Source organism: Geospiza fortis, unplaced genomic scaffold (assembly GCF_000277835.1).
Source record: "Geospiza fortis unplaced genomic scaffold, GeoFor_1.0 scaffold41, whole genome shotgun sequence".
In the NCBI taxonomy this organism is placed as follows: Eukaryota; Metazoa; Chordata; class Aves; order Passeriformes; family Thraupidae; genus Geospiza; species Geospiza fortis.
The window spans coordinates 10,220,197-10,237,611 of NW_005054299.1; the positions used below are offsets into that span (position 1 = coordinate 10,220,197).

The 17,415-nt window shown below is 50.1% G+C and overlaps 1 protein-coding gene across 3 annotated transcripts in view; it reads left to right on the top strand.

Moving 5' to 3' along the window:
• The window catches only part of LOC102036969, a 59,869-nt gene extending 52,582 nt beyond the window's left edge, over positions 1-7,287 (top strand). For all 3 annotated transcript variants that reach the window (XM_014308744.2, XM_031060933.1, XM_031060938.1), the window contains one exon: positions 4,906-7,287. In XM_014308744.2, coding sequence (XP_014164219.1) covers positions 4,906-5,034 — 129 coding nt within the window. In that variant the 3' untranslated portion in view covers positions 5,035-7,287. The remainder of the gene's footprint in view (positions 1-4,905) is intronic.
• Positions 7,288-17,415: the final 10,128 nt, after the last annotated feature.

A 17,415-nucleotide genomic window follows, 5' to 3' on the forward strand; every position in this document is an offset into this window, starting at 1 on the left:
CCTGTGCTCACTTTGGCATTGTCCAGAGAGGAGAACCGTGATTCTATGGAATCATGAGACCAAAATCATGTTACTGTCTGCATTTGAAATATTTTCGCAGACTTCATAGGAGTGACCTGTTTCTAGGAGGAATATGGCTTCATATTAATAGATTTAGCTTTACATGTTTGTCTTCTTCCTCTATACTCTTTCCTTGCCGAAATATACAATTATGTTACAGATGGGTTTATGGAACAGTTGTGCATTTGTCTGTTTTCTGAGAGCTGCCAATATGATTGAAATCAGCATTTTTTCTGTGATGTTTAATCTTACTGGCCTTCTTTGAGGCACCTCCCTCCACTCACTATATTTAGGTGTGCTTCTTCGTTAATACACTTCAGATATGTTTCAAACCTGGTTGTTTATTTGCCCCCCTGTATTTAAAGGTGATAATGTATTGGTGAGAACAGTACATGTTGGCAGGAGTGTACGTGTAGGCTCATATGCATGGGTGAAGAGGCATCCTTGGCCAAAGTGGTTTGTGCATAGTTGCTTGAAACATGTGTAAGATGAGTTTACTTCCCTTAGGAGTTCATTTAATCCAAATCAGGCATGCAGTGGGGCAGTGTGGGTATGTCCAGGGGCTGGAACTACCTTGTGTTCTGAGCAGCTGTATGAGTCAGTGATGAGCTGTGGTGCCTTAGACCATCCCCTGAACGCTGTGAAGATCCGGCTCTGCATGGCTTGAATTACTTTACAAGCAGGCAAGGTTTGTATGAGTGGAACAGCCCTCCTTGTGATTTCTGAGTCAGGAGTCTGTGTGTGCACAGAGGGATGTGCACAAGTGACCAGGGAAGTGCCTGTGTACTGGGGAGAACCTGAGCCAGGTGAGTATGTGCAAGTGAGCATGTGTGTTTGACAGAGTATATGTGTGAGCCTGTGTGCTCTCCTGTGGCAGCCGTGTGCATCTGACTCGGGCCATTCTCCAGCTGTGTAAATACATTGCTTAGCAAATCAAGGGCTCTGGTTAATGATTTCCATGAGCACAGGGCCCATATTAGGCTCCGTTCTGTGAGCGGTACCCAGCTGTCCGAATGCCATTAGAGTGAACACATGAGCCTTTAGTGTCAAGTGTGTATTGTTTGTGGTCTGAGGAGCCTCTGCAGGAGCCTCTGCAGGAGCTGGCCTGGGGTTGCTCACCAGGGGCTGTCAGGCAGGTTTATGGCAAGCTCCCTGGGGACCTGCTGCAGTGGCAACAACTCTTAACACCCTTCCCTAGTCAAAGCAAAGTCCCAGGCATGGTGTGCCCAAGGAGAAGGGCAGGCTGGCTAGGATGCTTGCCCAGACTACAGGGAGGCAGCTGGCTCAAGCCACAGGGTGGCAGGAACATGTTCCCCTCTCTGGCAGCTGGCTCTGTCTGTTTTTGTTCTGGAAATACATCTACAGGGCTTTGCCTCGTGCTACTCATCAGGACCAGACCACCACATGCTGTGATCCCAAATGGTGTCTTGGACTAAGCCAGATCAGGCCTGGTCATCCCTAGAGCTGGATATGAACTCCAATCTGAAAATGCTCCTCTGCAAGAAGAGAGTTGAGGGATTTGGAGATTTCTTACCTCCAGCAAGGTCACTACCAGAGGTGCTGCCTTGTCAGTCAGCGAGCAGGTGCACGAGGATCCTGTGTAGCTCAGGATTATAAAGGAGTACAGATTGGTCAGAGTGTTGCTGTGGATGAGGGCAGTCAGGTTACTGCCTCTCCTGTTACTGCCTGCAGTTGGGCACAGGCCCATTCTCACTCTGCCCTTGTCTGTGGTTGTTGAAAGCCAGTGGTCATCTTGTGGCTGCTTGAGAGGTGCCAGGATGAAGAGGCAGCATTGAGTGCGTTTTGAGCCTCACTTGCAGCTGCATGACCTCCTGTGAATCTCAGCATCCTCCTGCATCTTCTTATATCCCTGACCTTCAGCCTCACCTGTTCTGTGCCCATTGTCCTGGCAGTGTCCTGGGAAGGCTCTCTGCCCCACACATTGGCCCCAGAAGAAGACCCAGAGAGAAACCACAGCACAGCTTTCCACCCAAAGCCTGGTGAGTTTTGTAGATGACTTTTGTCTGTCCTTTGGAGCCATCTTTCCCCAGCCTCTTCATCTGCTGTCTGCCAAAAATGAATGGATTCAGCTGCCTTCCCTAATCCTGTCTGGCATTTCAAAATGGAGGGGACTGCCAGGTTCTTTGTTCCCATTCCCTCTTGGCACTGGCAGGGGACCTTCTCTGCTCTGGAGAAGGACAAATATGCTGATTTATTCTGCCCCTTAGCTTTGAATAGGGGTTGCTATGTTACCTTCCAGCTCTGAGGCCTGCCAGAGCATACACCATGTATAACCCCACAGCAGGTGGCTATTGAGTAAAGGCCCTTAAATCTGCCTCTCTTGTTTCTTATGCTGCTGGCCAAGGTGTCAGGGGGATGTAGCCGGGCATGATTTGCTGGCTGAAACTCCAGGCACAGCTGATGCCAAGCACCATGTTGGCATTTTCCATTCTCAAATGCCCATCTTAATTGCAGAAGAGATACCAACTAGGCAGGAACATGCTGCCCACACTGGCTTTTAGAGGTCTTTCCTGACATAAAGGCTGCTGCCCAGTGGGGCTGAGCTGTGACCAAGAGCCTTGGAGACAAGAGGCTTCCAGATCCTGCTGCAGTTGTAGCACTCAGGGCCTGGCTTGGCTTCTTTAGCTTTTTCTGATTTTCTGTGTGTGTTTGGGTGAGCCAAACCATCTGAGCAGCCTTTTGGGGATATTTGTGTGTTGCTGTATTGTGATGACAAGTTAAAACCCAGGCAGAGGAGAGGTGGAGGCATCAAAACATCACCTTGCCATGCTGTTAGGCGTGTGATAGACCTGAATCTGAAGTGCTAAAATGAACCTCTGTCTTCTGTTAGACAGAGTTGGTAATTGTTCCTAAAAAGCCAAATTCTTTGAGGAACAGTCCCACAGTGCAGGCTAAGCAAAGGAGACCATAGTTCCAGTTAGGAAAGGCCTAGAAAAGGAGCAGGGAGTCACATAACACGAGAGCCCAGTCTGAATCACATAGAATGTTAAGAGTTGGAAGTGACCTTAAAAATAATCCAATTCTAATCCCACCTGCCATGGGTAGGGACACCCCCCATCAGACCAGGCTGCTCAAGGCCTTATCCAGCCTCACCTTGAGCACTGCCAGATTTGGGGCATTCACAACCTCATTGGGCAACCCGTTCCAGTGTGTCATCACCCTCACAGGAAAGAATTTCTTCCTAATATCTAGACTAAATTTCACCTCTTCCAATTTGTATCCATAACTCCTTATCCTGTCACTGCAGTTCTTGATGAAGAGTCTCTCTCTGGCTTCCTTGTAGACCCTTTCCAGACACTGGAAGGTTCCTGTGAGGTTTCCATGCTACCTTTTTCCCTCCAGGCTGAACAGCTCCAACTTTCTCAGCCTGTCTTCATTGCGGAGGTGCTCCAGTCCTCTTAACAACTTCATGTCTTCCTCTGGACTTGCTCCAACAATTTCATGTCCTTCTTCTGTTGGGTACTCCACAGCTGGATACAGTATTCCAGGTGGGGTCTCACCAAGAGCAGAATAGAGGGGGAGAATCACTTCCTTTGACCTGCTGGCTGTTCTGGCTGCTGTTCTGCAGCCCAGGATTCCACTGGCTTTCTGAGCTGTGAGTGCACAGTGCTGGCTCACCTTGAGTTTTTCATCAACCACCACCCCCAAGTCCTTTCCTATAGGGCTGCTCTCAATCACTTCTCTGCCCAACCTGTAGGTTTTTGGGTTTTTTCCTAACATGTTTGTCATTGGGTTTTTTTCTGACCTCTGTGAAAATAGTGCTAAAGCCCTTCCCAAGTGTGATGGTAGTGCAATGAGAGTAGGGGATGTTTGCATGAGTTTCTGAGCTGCTGAACTTTCCACATATTCCTTGGGAAGGAGCTCTACAGGATCATGGTTAAACACTATCCTGGAGTCTAGAGCAGTGAGACCTCCTCTCCTGGTCAGAAGGTATCAGTGAAATAGCTGTCCCACTAGTGCTCCTGCTTGCAAAGAAACAAACCAAAGTTCCTGAAAAGTTAAAGGAAAGCTCTTCACATGTAACAGAGTGGAATTACTTCTTTGGCACCATCATTCCTCTGGGATCTACATATCCTAGCACAGCCTAGTGGAAAACAGCATTTCTGTCTTGTCACACAGTGCAGGGCATACATGGCTATTTCTGCCCTCCTTACTCTGAACACTGGGAGCAGAAGGGGAGAGAATGGTCTTTAGTGGCAATGGTAAAACCAGTCTGTAAGGCCTTGGCGGAGGGATCTTTTCCTCCAAGCAATTCTCACCCATTCCTCATCAAATTGTAGAGTCTGGAACCAAAACCCTGGAGAGTTTCAGCATGCCTGGGACTTTAGGAAAGAGGGGTTTGTAAATCCTTATTGGAGAGCTGTTGAAGAATGGGGCTGAAGAATGTGTTACCAGAGATAACTTGGTTTGTTTCCATGCTTTAAAAGTGTACCAGATCTTACTTCAAATGAATTTAGCTTTTTGATGTCATACCTTTTGGTAGTGATGCTTTTTTGACTCTGGTTCTCTAAGTGCATAATGGATATCCTGTTTCAGTTAGTGGCTACAGGTGCCATGGGCCCTAGTCAGGTGGATCCTAGGGACCTCAGTCCTAGAGGAAGGGAGGTGTGCCTGCTTTTTATCTTGAAGGGTAAGAGCAAGGATGGGAGCAAAGTGCTCCCCCTGCATATGTTAGTGCCATTTGCTGCAGGTGCAAGCATGACCACCCACTGAAGGAGGTGTAATTGTATCAGAGAGGGGGATGACAAAGCACTCAAGGCAGGAACTTCACCGTTTGCAGCTGACATGAGCACTGACTTCATGCCTGTTTCTGTTCCCCTGCAGAGCACCAACGGAGGCCGCCCGCCGCCCCACTTCCTGTATGATCCCTCCACTTTTGCCTTCCGTTCCCTCAGCACCTTGAAGCCGCTGAGCCCCATAGCTCCAGTGGAAGAACCGTCATGTGCCTACTGAAGGAGTTTCTCCAAAAAACCTCAGGAACTATCACCCAGTGTCCTGCCTGGCAGGGAGAAGGGGAGGTGGTGATACCCAAGGGGAGGGGTGGGAGAAGAAGGGGCAATGAGACGTCTTTGCAACGCAGCTGCTCCGGCAGGAGGAAGCGAATGGCTTGGCAGCAGTGCCTGTTCTCATACCACTGGTGGAGCCCAGCAGTGGCACAGGGAGTGAGTTTTGTCTCTCTGGGCAAAGCTAACCAGTCAGGTCCACAAACTGCAAGAACTGCCACCAAGGCAGTGTCAAATGTGAGGATGGTGGCAACTGAAGATATCCAGGAGGTGTTCAGGGGTTAGTATGACCTGCATGGCAGCAGGGGTGAGTGATCAAGCTGTGAAACCAAATCCAGTCAGTTTCCCAAGGATACCTGGGTCTACAGTGCTTTGCTATAGACCTGACACTTCTCCCACTCAGAAGTGAGCTCAGGATTGGAGAAAGAGGCTATACAGAGCTGCTTGCAAAACCAGAAGATCCCTGTCTGAGATTGTCAAAATTGCATTCACATCAAGCTCTCTCAAGTGGAAAACCTGGGAACAGGGAGGTGTGTGGAGGAGTAACTGGCATTTAGCTGTGCATTCCAGATGATCTGCTGGTAGTTCAGTGTTACTGCCCAAAAAGAGATTGAATTGGCGGAGTGAGACATCCACGTGCAGATCTGGGGTTAGAATAAATTTCTAGAATTGGAAAGTCTGTGTTGAGCCATCCAGGAAAATGCAGCACCCACCTTCAGTCCTCTCAGCATCGTTAAAGAGAAGAACTTGGGGTGACTGTGTGCTCATGGATCGCCTCTGCTGAGGCAGTGTGTGTTCTGGGGTATGTCACACTTCTCCATAGTATTGTCTCACTTCATGATGGTGGATGTAACTGGTACCACCAAACTCAAACCAATTTAATGTCTCCAGCAAGCTTTCCACTCCCCTTGTTAAATTCAGGTACACTCCTCTGGTATCAGTGGGACAGTATTCCCAGATGAAGCAAGGAGAGGGAAAAAGTCGATTTTGTGGCTGTTGGTGGAAGAAACAGAAGGGGAGTTTGAGTGAAGGTGGGGGACATTTCTCCACAGACAGTTCTGAGGCTGTTGGGACCATGCTAGGCCTGCTACTGCTGGTGTTTGGCTGGGATCTGTCCTTGAGGTGTGTGTGTTTTGTGCCAAAGGCAGGAGTTAACAGGACAAGCTCTTGCCTCTCCTGTTGAGGCAGAGGAACAGGGCCTTTCCTCTTGCTGCACCTGGTGGAGAGAGTAACCTCTGGTGTGGGCATTGCCCACCATGAGCCTGTACCTGAGTGCAAGGGGAAGCAAATAGTTTGTCCAGATCAGGAGGAGCAACTGTGAGTAACACAAAATAATTTTTATTTTTTTAAATCTGCCTCAGTGTAGAGTCTTTGATGCTACTCTCTGGTTGAGACCAATGGTCAGTCCAGCTCCCAGCAGGAGGCTACCCAGTGAGCTGGTCTGGGCCCTTCAGTGAGACCCCTGGGGAAAGTCCATGGGCTGTAGGCTTTGGGATTCAGGTGGGGGACTGAATCCCCCACCCCACCTCTTCTCCCAAACTCCTGTCATTCAGGCAGGCAGAGCAGCTGGGCAAGGTGGTGAGGGGATGTCTGTCCTGATGCTGTCCCAGCTCTGCCTGCTGTTTGGCTCCAGCCTGTGACAGCTGGGCCACCCCCTGCACCAGCAGCACCTCCAAGAGGTCTCTTGTGTTTACTGCTGAGGGACCTCTGGCAGACCATCGTGGTTCCCTGCAATCCCTATTTCCAAGAGAGCGCAGTTCCTCTGCTGATTCCTCCTGCCCCTGTAGAAATTCTGCTTATCTTGTTTTGATGGCACACCTCAGCTTTTTAATTGCTGCCAGATCAAGCTGCCCGGTGCAGGACAGGAAGCATTGCTCCTTTGGACCAAATCCCTGTGCTCAGGGGATGGGACAGCCATAGCCTGGTACCCATCTAAGAGGCACATTCCTTGTGCAAATGGCTGGGGTGGCAGCCTTCTGCATGGCCCTGCAGCCTCAGTCTTTGCTCAGCAAGAGCTGCCAAGGTGCAGGGGCCCAGAGGTGTGTTCTGCCAGCTGGCAGGTAGGGCAGGCTGCCCTGCCCCAGGTGGGAGCAGGGAACAGGGATGTCCTGCAGATATTGTTGCCTTTTACTACTTTTGTAACTTTTCTGTCTTTTCTTTTTCAATCAGAAGAAAAAATAATAAAAAAAAATTTAAAACCTCACAGTGAAATAAAGTGTAACAGCTGCTATATTCACACCTCTGGGTGCATTTGCCATCTTCGGGGTGTTGGTGGGTGGGGGTATGGAGGGGGTGCAGTAGAGTGAGCTATGACACAGTGCAGCCCGTCCCAAGCACTCCATGATGTAAGGAGGCCACATCTGCAAGTGAATGGCTTTGGAAATGAAGAGCTTGTCCAAAATGAATGCCAGGTTCTTTGTATGTGTACCTACTTCATGGTGTATTGTCCCTCACCGGTGCTTCCCTCACCAACACTGTGCTTTGGCTTTCGAGTAACTACCCAAATGATCTTTGGCTTGTAATTTTAACTTCAGGAGGTCTTGCATGTCTGTCCTGAGAGTCTCCACAGCCCTTTTGTTTACAGCCAGAGTACTTCTCCATAATTTAGCTGTAGTTCATCCCTTCCTCTGGATTTTGCTCTAAATACTCCATCTCGGGTACTTGTAATGTGCATTCCCCACCCTTTGTTATTTACTTGAGCTAATTCCTGTCTCTCCCCCACTCCTCACTCTGTATCTTCACCAGCATCTCACAAGGCTATTACCTATGTCCCCTTTTCCAAGGCCTCCTGAGAGATATTAGCATAAATTCCCTTAGCAGTCCTACTTAGATTCATTCCCAGGAGGCCTTTTCCATTCTTCCCTCCAAGTTCTGATCTCCTCTAGGCTTCTTGCCATCTCTCTTATCTTGAAATCCTCCCCTCTCTGTCAGCTGCAGCTTGTTAATTGGCCTTGGCCAATTTTGCAAGGGTTGTAGGTGCCTTGCTGGCTCCCCCGAGCCCTTGCTCTTGTACCTCCCTTACGGAATGCTTTCCTCTGGGATGTTTCTTCCAGCACAGCCACCCTTGGAGCCCCAGAGGCCATTCAAAACCATGATGGTGGCTGTGACTGCACAAACCCTGATCATCTGTAGGCCTCTGCCAGGTCAAGCTTGCTGTAAGTCTGTTTTGTGCGCTCAGAGAGACGGATGCATTGCCCTTGTATCCCCTAGTGGGACACCCAGTGCTCCAAAGCCAGGGTACAGCCAGTGAAGGGCAGGAAGCTGGCACACAGCTTGGCATTGCACAGCCAGCCCAGTGGCCAGGGTGAGCTGTGGGTAGAGCTGCTGCTGCTGCTGCCCCAGGGCTCTTGTCTGGGCCCCCAGCATCTGTTTGGATTTAGTTCAATCGTGCCCACCCATCCTCTCTCCCTGCAAGCTGGGCCTCTGGGTTAACAACAGAACAGGGCAGCTTTTGTGGTGGAACATGGTGGTAAACTGCAATATGGCAACAACTCTGAAGCTCAAGGAAGGCAGGTTAGGGGTATTCACGAGATCTTGCAGGATACTTTTCAGCTGTAGCTACCACTGTTACTGACAAAGGAGAGTGGGGAAGTTGGCCTCCTTTGGATGCCAGACCCTGGCATGTGGGAACACTTTCCCAAAGCTGCTGGTTATCAGAAGGTATCAACAGAAACCAGGGAAATGAGAGCTGAGCTGTGGTCTTTGAGCCACGGTCCTTGCTGTAGCCACTGCTCCCTGTTGCTGCCTCTGGCATCCATCCTGCAGGGCTGGTCACCTCTGTGGGTTCCAATCCAGCTTGTGCAAACACTTCCTCCTCTGCCAGAGCAGGCAGGGATGCCAGCTGAGGTCTGAGCACTGTGAGCATGGTCAGGTTGGTGTGGGTCCCTCAGGACCTTCACTTTGCTGGAGCTCCTGGCTTCCCCCCGGGTTTGGGTCCTGGCTCAGCAGGGGAGCCTGTAACTTCTAATCTGAGTCCTTTCTCTGCTCTGAGCCATCTTGCTTGGAGACGTGCAGGTGTTTCCCTTCAGAGCAGGGCTGTTGTGCCAAAGTGCAGCTCAGCTGTGTGAACCATCTGCAGGAGGGTGAATGGGGATGAGCAGCTGTTTGAAGAGCTTGGCTACGACTTTTCTATGATTTAAGCAGGACCATTTAAGCTAATACTGTTCTCCAGTTAAAGTAAATTAATTAGGTTAATGCTATGGCCTTTTGAAAATAGCAGAGAAGAACAAAAATCACAGCAGTGGCAAAATGGATTGTTCCATGTATGCCCTGAGCCTCAGTGAGTCCCTTTGCAGCCAGCACACAGGTTTGTCTCTTCTTGGTGTTGTCCAAACATTTTCTGACATATATGTATGTACATGCATGCACACATGTGATATATATATATATATATTTCTGTCTCACTGTGTTTAATTTGTGCAGAAATCTCTGTCCTCTGACAGTCACTCATGATCAGGGTGCCCTGTGCTCACCTGCCTGGCTCAGTCTGTGACAGGGCTCCAGGTGAAGCCCATCTGTGGCACACTCACCCCTCTGTGCAGCAATATGCAGTGCTGCTTGGAAAACCCACCCTGTTTCCAGCTGCATGCTGAGTGTTGACCCATCTGCCTACCTATGGGATTGACTAGGAAAATGGGCAAAACTGGCAGTGCTGCTGGGGCCAGGGTTCTCACCCCAGGCTCCATGGAGGTCGCTGAACCATGGCTTGGCACAGGAAAAACAGAAGCAGAATTTCCAGCTGGACAGACCATCTCATTCAAACAATTTTGGGCTTTCCCTTGCTCTTCCTGAAGCTGCATAGCATGTTGAGGCAAGGTGTGGGGTGGAAGCATGCATTCAAGGGTATGTATCAAGCTAGGATTGAATGGGGTATGGTGCTGATAAAGTGTGGGTATATAGACACAGTGTGTTTACAGTGGCATTTATGTGCATGTGGTGTTTGTATTTATGGCATATTATATTTTAATCAGAAGGACGTGTTGGAGGAGTGAAGGTAAAGGGGCATGCATGCATGCCATTGTGGTTCTGGAAGGATGGATGCTGGTGGATGTGCATCTGGAGCATGGGCAGAAGAGCCTGTGCAGGGAAGGGGCATGAATGAGGCTGTGTGTTCCCAGGTGTCTGCAGGCAGTGGTGCATGGAGGACATACAGATGGGTTATATATGCCAGGGCAAGGGTAGTATTTCTTTCCTGTTTCTGCAGTCTCATCCATTATGGTAATAACTGGCAGACTTTTGCAGAGTATCACACCAGTAATGACTGGAAAAGTGAAGAAAAATTTACTTATGCCTGATCTGTGCCCTTGAGGCATTTGGGAACTTTCACCATTGAATTAAAAACAAGCAGGCACGTGGACACCAGTGACTCAAGACTATCTGATCTCAATACAAATTAGAGTGTGATTGTATGCTGTTGCTTCTCAGACAAGAACTTCAGGAACATCAAATAAAAGTAGCAGGTGGCAGGTTCAAAGCAAACAACCAGAGGCAGATCTGCACAGAGTGTGGGGTTGCACTGGGGAACCCTTTGCCACAGGATGCTGTGGCTGCTTGGTTTTTACACTGCTAAGACTTGAAAAGAAAGAAAGAAATACTACCTAGGAAACTACATGCACAAATGCCACCTCTGGCTGAGGAGGGTGGTGACATAGGGGCATTTTCTGTGCCAGCCCCATCTCTGCCCCCTGCTCAGTGGCAGTCTGCTCCTGCCAGGGTTCCAGGTGGGCCAGTAGCTCCAAACAGGCACATGCACCAGCAACTGACCCTGCCATGGCAGCACCACCTTGTATGCATGTTCATTGCCTTTACACTTCCAAGAATTTCTCCCTGGGGAGGCCTCAGTGGTGACTCAGCCCTTGTGTTTGATGGTGAGGCCGGGGTGACTCCATTCACCTCCTGCACTGCTCCTGAGCCACTCGCTGATCTACCTGCATGGCTGCACATGGGCATCCTGCAGATCCTCTCTGCCCTCAGTGTGGGGGTGCTGGGGCCTGCCAGGAGAGCCCTGGCTCATCAGGGCTGTCTGGCATCCATCACGTCCCTTGGCACAGCCAGGCTGAGCCTGAATCATCCACGGTCGCTGTGTGCAGAGGTTGGCCACAAAGGCGTAGCTCAGGCTCAGGTTTCTGAAGGGTGTGAGGTCTATCCTCAGTGGCAGGCCAGTGTTCATGTGTCATAGGAACAAAGTGAGTTTGGTTTGAGCACTGCTGCAGGCTTATGGTGGGTATGTTATGCATGCAGTTATCTTTTGAAATTGAGGAACATGTTAGGAAAGCAAGGACAAGCATCCTCCAGTGATGGGTAACCCTCACGTGGTAAACCTCAAGCCAGCAAGCCAGAGAGGATGCAGCTGGAGCAGCAAGGCTCTGCAGAAGTAACATCAGTGATGATGAGAACTTTTAAGCGTGTCGGTATCGCACCATTTCCTGAGCAAGACTTCAGTGGGCTTTTTCAAGCAAGGGGGTGAGGAAACAGAAGCTGTAGATGCTTTGAGAGCTCACTCTGGCTATAGCTGCACACCAGCCTGGCAGGAGCTGACCACATGTTTTCAGCTACCCTGGGGCAGGATGTGCAGGCAGCTCCAGACACGTAAGGAGCCCAAAGATCTGTTTGCTTTTGTGGCTGCTCACATCAGTGCCTGCCGTAGCAACAGCTGGGTCTCTGGGTAGGTTGGCCAGAACTGATTGCAGAGAGAACTGATGTTCCTCTCTGACTGAATGCTCACATCAGAGCAGCTCTGAGGCTGGATGAGTGGAGGAGCTGAAGGTGCCGTGGGAGCTGGATGCCAGCTAGGGAGGTGAATGGGGACAACAAAGCCCCTTTGAAAGGAGCGTGGTTGCCATCTGCAGTGGCAGAAAAGTTGCTTTCTACCAAAAGATCCCCTAGGAGCAATGCCTGCCTTGCCCTGGTGTGTCCTGCAACACTCCAAGGCAGGCTGGTCAGTCTCTGTCCTTGTTCTAGTGGCCTGGAAGCGTGTGTGACACAGGCCTTTGCTCCCCACTGATGAACAGTGAGTGCTCCTGTTGTGAGACCTGTCCTGGTGTGCCTACAGCTCTCCTGTTTGTGTGCTCCTGCAAGTGTTTGAAGCACCTTTGCTAAGTTTTTCCAAAATGGATTGCCAAAGTGCTCTGCCCTGGGTGGTTTCTTTGCCAGTGGGTGACATTTGGCAATAGGTTGATCAGGGTCTTGCCCAAGGGCAGGCTGCTCAGCAAACCTGGCCTTGGCAGTGCCACCAAGCCAAACACATCAGGGCCAAACCTCAATCATATATAGCTCTTGTGAAGCCTGAAAACCTTTTTTAGATCTTTGCCACGGGGCCTCCACAGGCCCTGTTTTGAAGAGAGATGTTTTGTCCTTTCTTGGCTTTAAACAGTTCCCCAGAATAAACCCTCTGCTATTTACCAGCATTGTTTTCTTTCTGGTGTTGAATGCTGATAAATAATCAGACCCATTATATTGTATTCATATCTGCCCTGGTAGCAAATAATTACTACAATTACTACCAAATCAAAATGCTTCTGTTTCTCCTGGTGTCATTAGCATGTCCCAAACACTTTGTTCTCGTGGTTTAAGGTGCAGTAATAACACAGTCCAAGCGCAGCACCCGGCTGAGCGGAGCTTCCCAGCACAGCAAGCTTCCCAGCCACGATTGCCTCTGAGATGCTGCTAATTTTCAATCACAGTGTCAGATCCTCTTCTACCGCAGGGAGAGCAACTGCTTAGCCTGTGATTTACCCAATTTATTCCGGTAATAACCGGGTTGGCTGTGTAGCCATCTGTCTGCTCTCCGTGCTCCTGCTGCCCCCGCCCTGCGCCACCACCCAGCCCTTGTGGCGGCACAGGGAAGGCACCGCTGTGCCCGGGCCATGAGGCAGGTCCGTGTCCACCGAGATGGGAACAAATGTTCTTCCCTCTCTCTGCTGACCTCTAGATGCCGGGGCTGCCAGCAGTGGGGCCTGCTGCAGTTATTTCCACCAGGCAGGGCAGGAAAGATCCCTTTTCAGACAGGGCAGGGTGGGTTATCAAGGTTTGGCGGCACTTCAGGCCAAGTGAGGGGAGCTATGACCAGTTTGTTAGGGGGAAACTGAGGTAGGGAGCAGCTGAGGCAAGGACCCAACACAAAGATAGGGGAAAGATACACATCAGCGTGAAACTAAGTCCACAAATATGAAAACCATCATGGTCACATGGCTCTGTCCGTGAAGAAAAACATTGTATTGGCTGGATCACTATAAAGCCCCTAATTGAAGAGCGGAGTCCTCTCTGCCATGTGTAATGTTACTCAAACAGACCTGCACACAACTCCTTCGAAGCAGATGTCAGTCAGGGTGCAGCCCTAGATCAACAGTCATTCAGGATCAGTATTGCTTGAAACCACTGGGTAACATCAAATATAAATAGAGCAGAGAGCATTTGAAGCAATTAGGGTCTCAGGGGAGATTCAGTCCCCGTAACGAAGCCAAGGAAAGGGGAGATGATGCATCATGTCTGTAATGCAGCGAGGACATGCAGAAGCTGGATTACTCAGAAAACTTGGAGCAGCACATATGGTTCCTATTAAATCACCTGACCTTTCCATCTCCAGTGGTATTTCTGGGGCTTTCATTACTGTTGTGCTCCACAAACTGTATCCTTATGATTGCCCCTGGGAGACAGCACAATATTTGAGGTAAATAGGCTTTTACTGGTGCACACCAAAATACTGAATTTTCTGGGTATTTTTGAGCCCCACTGGTACTGCACAGAGGAAAGGTCCTCCCTTTGGATATGAAATGCAGAACAGAGTAAGCAAAGAGTTTAGGTCCTTCGAGGAATCATTGGTTGCACAAAGACTTTCAGCTGTGGCTGGAATGGGAAGGGAAGCAGGTAGCAGAAGTGTCAGCACTAACTGGAGTGCTTGAGGTGGTACTGCAGGGTGGTTAACCACCACAATTATCCCAAGTGCCTGGGATCATCTGAAGCACCAGTTAAAAGAAGAACATGTTCTATAATTTGTGGCCTTGGGAATCCAATCTCTTTGTGCCTTAGGCACTGCTATCTAAACACCATGAAGAAGGTATTCAGAGGGGCTTCACGCTGCCCATTGCTCCTTCAGTGAGCTTTGTCCACATGCCAAAGGATGTTACAGCTGCTCTTCAGGAGAGTGGGGAGCTGGGACAGCTGAGTGGCTTTGCCCAGTTGGGCTGGGCTGTAGGAACCAGGCCTACACCCCTGTCCAGGGTGTGCAGGATGAGATCTGTGAGTCCCTGTGTGCCTCTCCAGCCCCACTCATGAGGGAACACTGCCCCATCAGGCTCCTCTGTTCTGGACCAGGACTTCAGGGTAGCTCACCAAAGGCATCTCCTGGTGCTGAGCTGGGGATGCTGCCAAGGTTTCCTGCATGGCCAGGCCTTTGCTCTGTGAGGGATGCTGCTGCTCTGTGGAACTGAGGCTGGCCAGGGCTCGTTGCAGTGTGTCTGGAAATGCTCTGGACATGAACCTGACACTTTGGGCTTCTCTGCTGGGGTCATCTGCTGCCTGGTTGCTTGCCACTGTAAGAGGCTGGGTACCATGGACGGGGTAACTCCTCATCTCACCTTCCCATGGCATCTTGCAGCTGCCTGGCAAAGTCTTAGCCCTTTCCTTACAACAGCCACTCAGAAATTAATCTTCTAAGTCCTGTACAGGTTGGAAACCCCCATCAGACTTTGGAGATGACAGCATAGCCTCTGCCTGCTGGCTAAGTTCATGGGTGGCCTGGCCTTGACAGTCCTACATCAACCAGGAGAGCAGCACATTTTGTCCTGGTGCTGGCACTACCAAACAATTCACTTACTGCAAAGGAAGAGTATTTATCTTCCCTCTGAGAAATGAAAAGTTTCCTGCTCTCTGAATCACTCTGTTGCTTCCCTCTGTATCAGGTAAATAATTTGGGCTTCCTGGGCTTGTGACAGAAAGAGCAGGGATGGAAATAAACACGGTGTCACTCAAGTCATCCTTTCATGTCACGATCTTGGCTGGGCCAGGCTGTTGGGGATGTCCTTTCCTGGTGAGGACAGAGGGAAGGTTCCATTTCTCTTCAATGCTGTGTCCAGGTGTCCCACCACAGCTGCCAGCACAGACTTGCCCCTGTGTCTCTGAACAGCAGAAAGACCCTGAGACCAATGTCAGGGGAGGGGAATGTGCCTGAGCTGATGTGACCCTGGACCCAAGATGTCCCTTGAAGATGGTGGAACATGTGGAGCTGCCTTCCAGTCAGCAGATCCCTTTGGGGCCTGCAGGCAACATGAGCCTCCTGCTTCTCAGGGACTTACCTGGAGCAGCCACTTTGCTGATTCTGGGGCAAAATAGGGGTGGGCAGGAGGGTGGCACTGGCCAGGCTGACAAACTGCTGTTCCAAATCAGTTCCTGAAGAGGAAAAGCAAACAGAAAAGATCTGCTTGATTTCTCTTTTCTTTTTTTTTTTCCTCCTTTGATAAGCCAAGAGAACAAGTGGCAGCAGAGACCCATTTGCAGCTCAGGGGCGTGCAGCAAAGAAGAGCCTGCAGCCAAAAGCAGGACTGGTAGTGCCCGAGAGGACAAGAGGTTCTTCTCCCCGTGGGTTTATAAACTCTTGGCTCACAAAACAGGAGGACAAAGTGCATTGCCAAAAGGGCATCATGCTTAATGTCTGGGTCAGAGAAGCTCCAGCTGAGCCCAGGCAGCCCCTTCCACTTCCCCACGCCTTGAGAGCTGGGCAGCAGCCAGGGGCCAGGCTGGCACCTCACCCCCAGCACTGATGGGAAGGTGAAGGAACCGTGGGAAAGCCCAGCTCTGGCTGCTGCTGTCAGCCTGGCAGCAGCTGCAGTATGGAGAACATTCCTCTGCCCACGTGCCCTCCCCTCCCTGCCATGTCTGCCTCAGCTGTGTGAAGGCAGCAGCAACTGGCTGTCCCAAGGGAGCAGGGAGTGATGGATGAAGCAGCCACCCCAAGGGCCTGGCTGCTGGACATGAGGAGCAGCCACAGAGCAGGTGCTGGGAATTGCAGCTGGGTAATCTCAGCACTGTGTTAGCCCCACAGAGCAGGGACACTCAGAGCACAGCTCTGCCCCATCCTCTGCCAAGGCACTGCCTGGCACTGCTGGGGCTGTCCCCAGGGGTGAGCATGCAAAGCCACCCCTCACCTCCCCCCTTGTCTGGGGCACCATGCCCCCTGCCATAAAAGCAGCCTTTCCCCATGTGCCCCTGCACCTTGCCACCCCCACTGCAAGGGGAAAAGGTGGGCCTGGCACTTTCTGGGATTTTGGGACGTGATGCTGCATAGTCAGTGGGATGGGCTCAGAGAACACCAGAGCTAGGGAGACTGCAAATGTCCCATGGTACAGTGGCCTATGTGCAATAAAAACCTAGCAGTCCATTGTGGTCAAAGCAAAGAGAGCCCTTTGGAAAAGCCTGCCTTACCCAGAGCATCCTACAGACCCCTGACGGTGCTGCCACTGGGGTCAGTGCTCACAGTGAACTGCTGCAGTATCAGCAGCCCCAGAGATTACAAAATCTCAAAGAAGGCCTCAAATCTCACAGCACTGGCTTTAGAAATAGATTTAAAACTCTGCAGTTTGAAGTCTGGCTACTCTGGGTTTTGAAAACTTGGATTTAGCTGGTCTGCATTTTTAGGTACCCTTTGCATTGCAATAGTAAGGTCACAATAATTACAGCAGAGAAGGGAGTTTATTTCTTGAAGGATGTTGAGATTATCATATATTTATATTTAGAGGGAGAGGGCTTTATCAGTTCTCTAGGCTCTGAGTCTGATAAAAATTGCAACAGCCCCTGACAGGATAATAGATTAACCTCAGACCAATTTATCTGTGTGGTTACTGATCACCTGCTCTAAAGGAGCAAGTAGTGGGCTTGTCTTTTCAAGGAAATCTCCATGTTTGCAGATGTGCTGACAGAGCATCATTTCCACTGGAAATATTGGCAAGAAGGAGGGAGAAAGTGAGGTGAATCTCAATGCCCAGGAAAGCATAAAGGCAGGCTGATAAATAATCAGGTGATGAAACAGCTACTTGGCAGTAAGTGGCAATAACTGGTGAGGCAATTGCTGTGCAGTAAAGGCCAATAAGAAAATATGATGTCATGCATGGCTCCGCTTGGCCAAAGTGTGCCACTCCCTGCAGAAAATAGCAAAGAACTGTAAAAACAAAATATGTTTGTGTTTCATCTGGAAACTGAGGCAATAATCGCTATGGTGAAGTAGCAACCAAGCTTTTGGTGGGACATTTAATTTGTTCCCCCAAGGAAGACTCTGCCACACATTGGCTGGGGAGGCTGGAAGCTGGGACACAAAGTGAACATTGGCTGCCTCTTTATG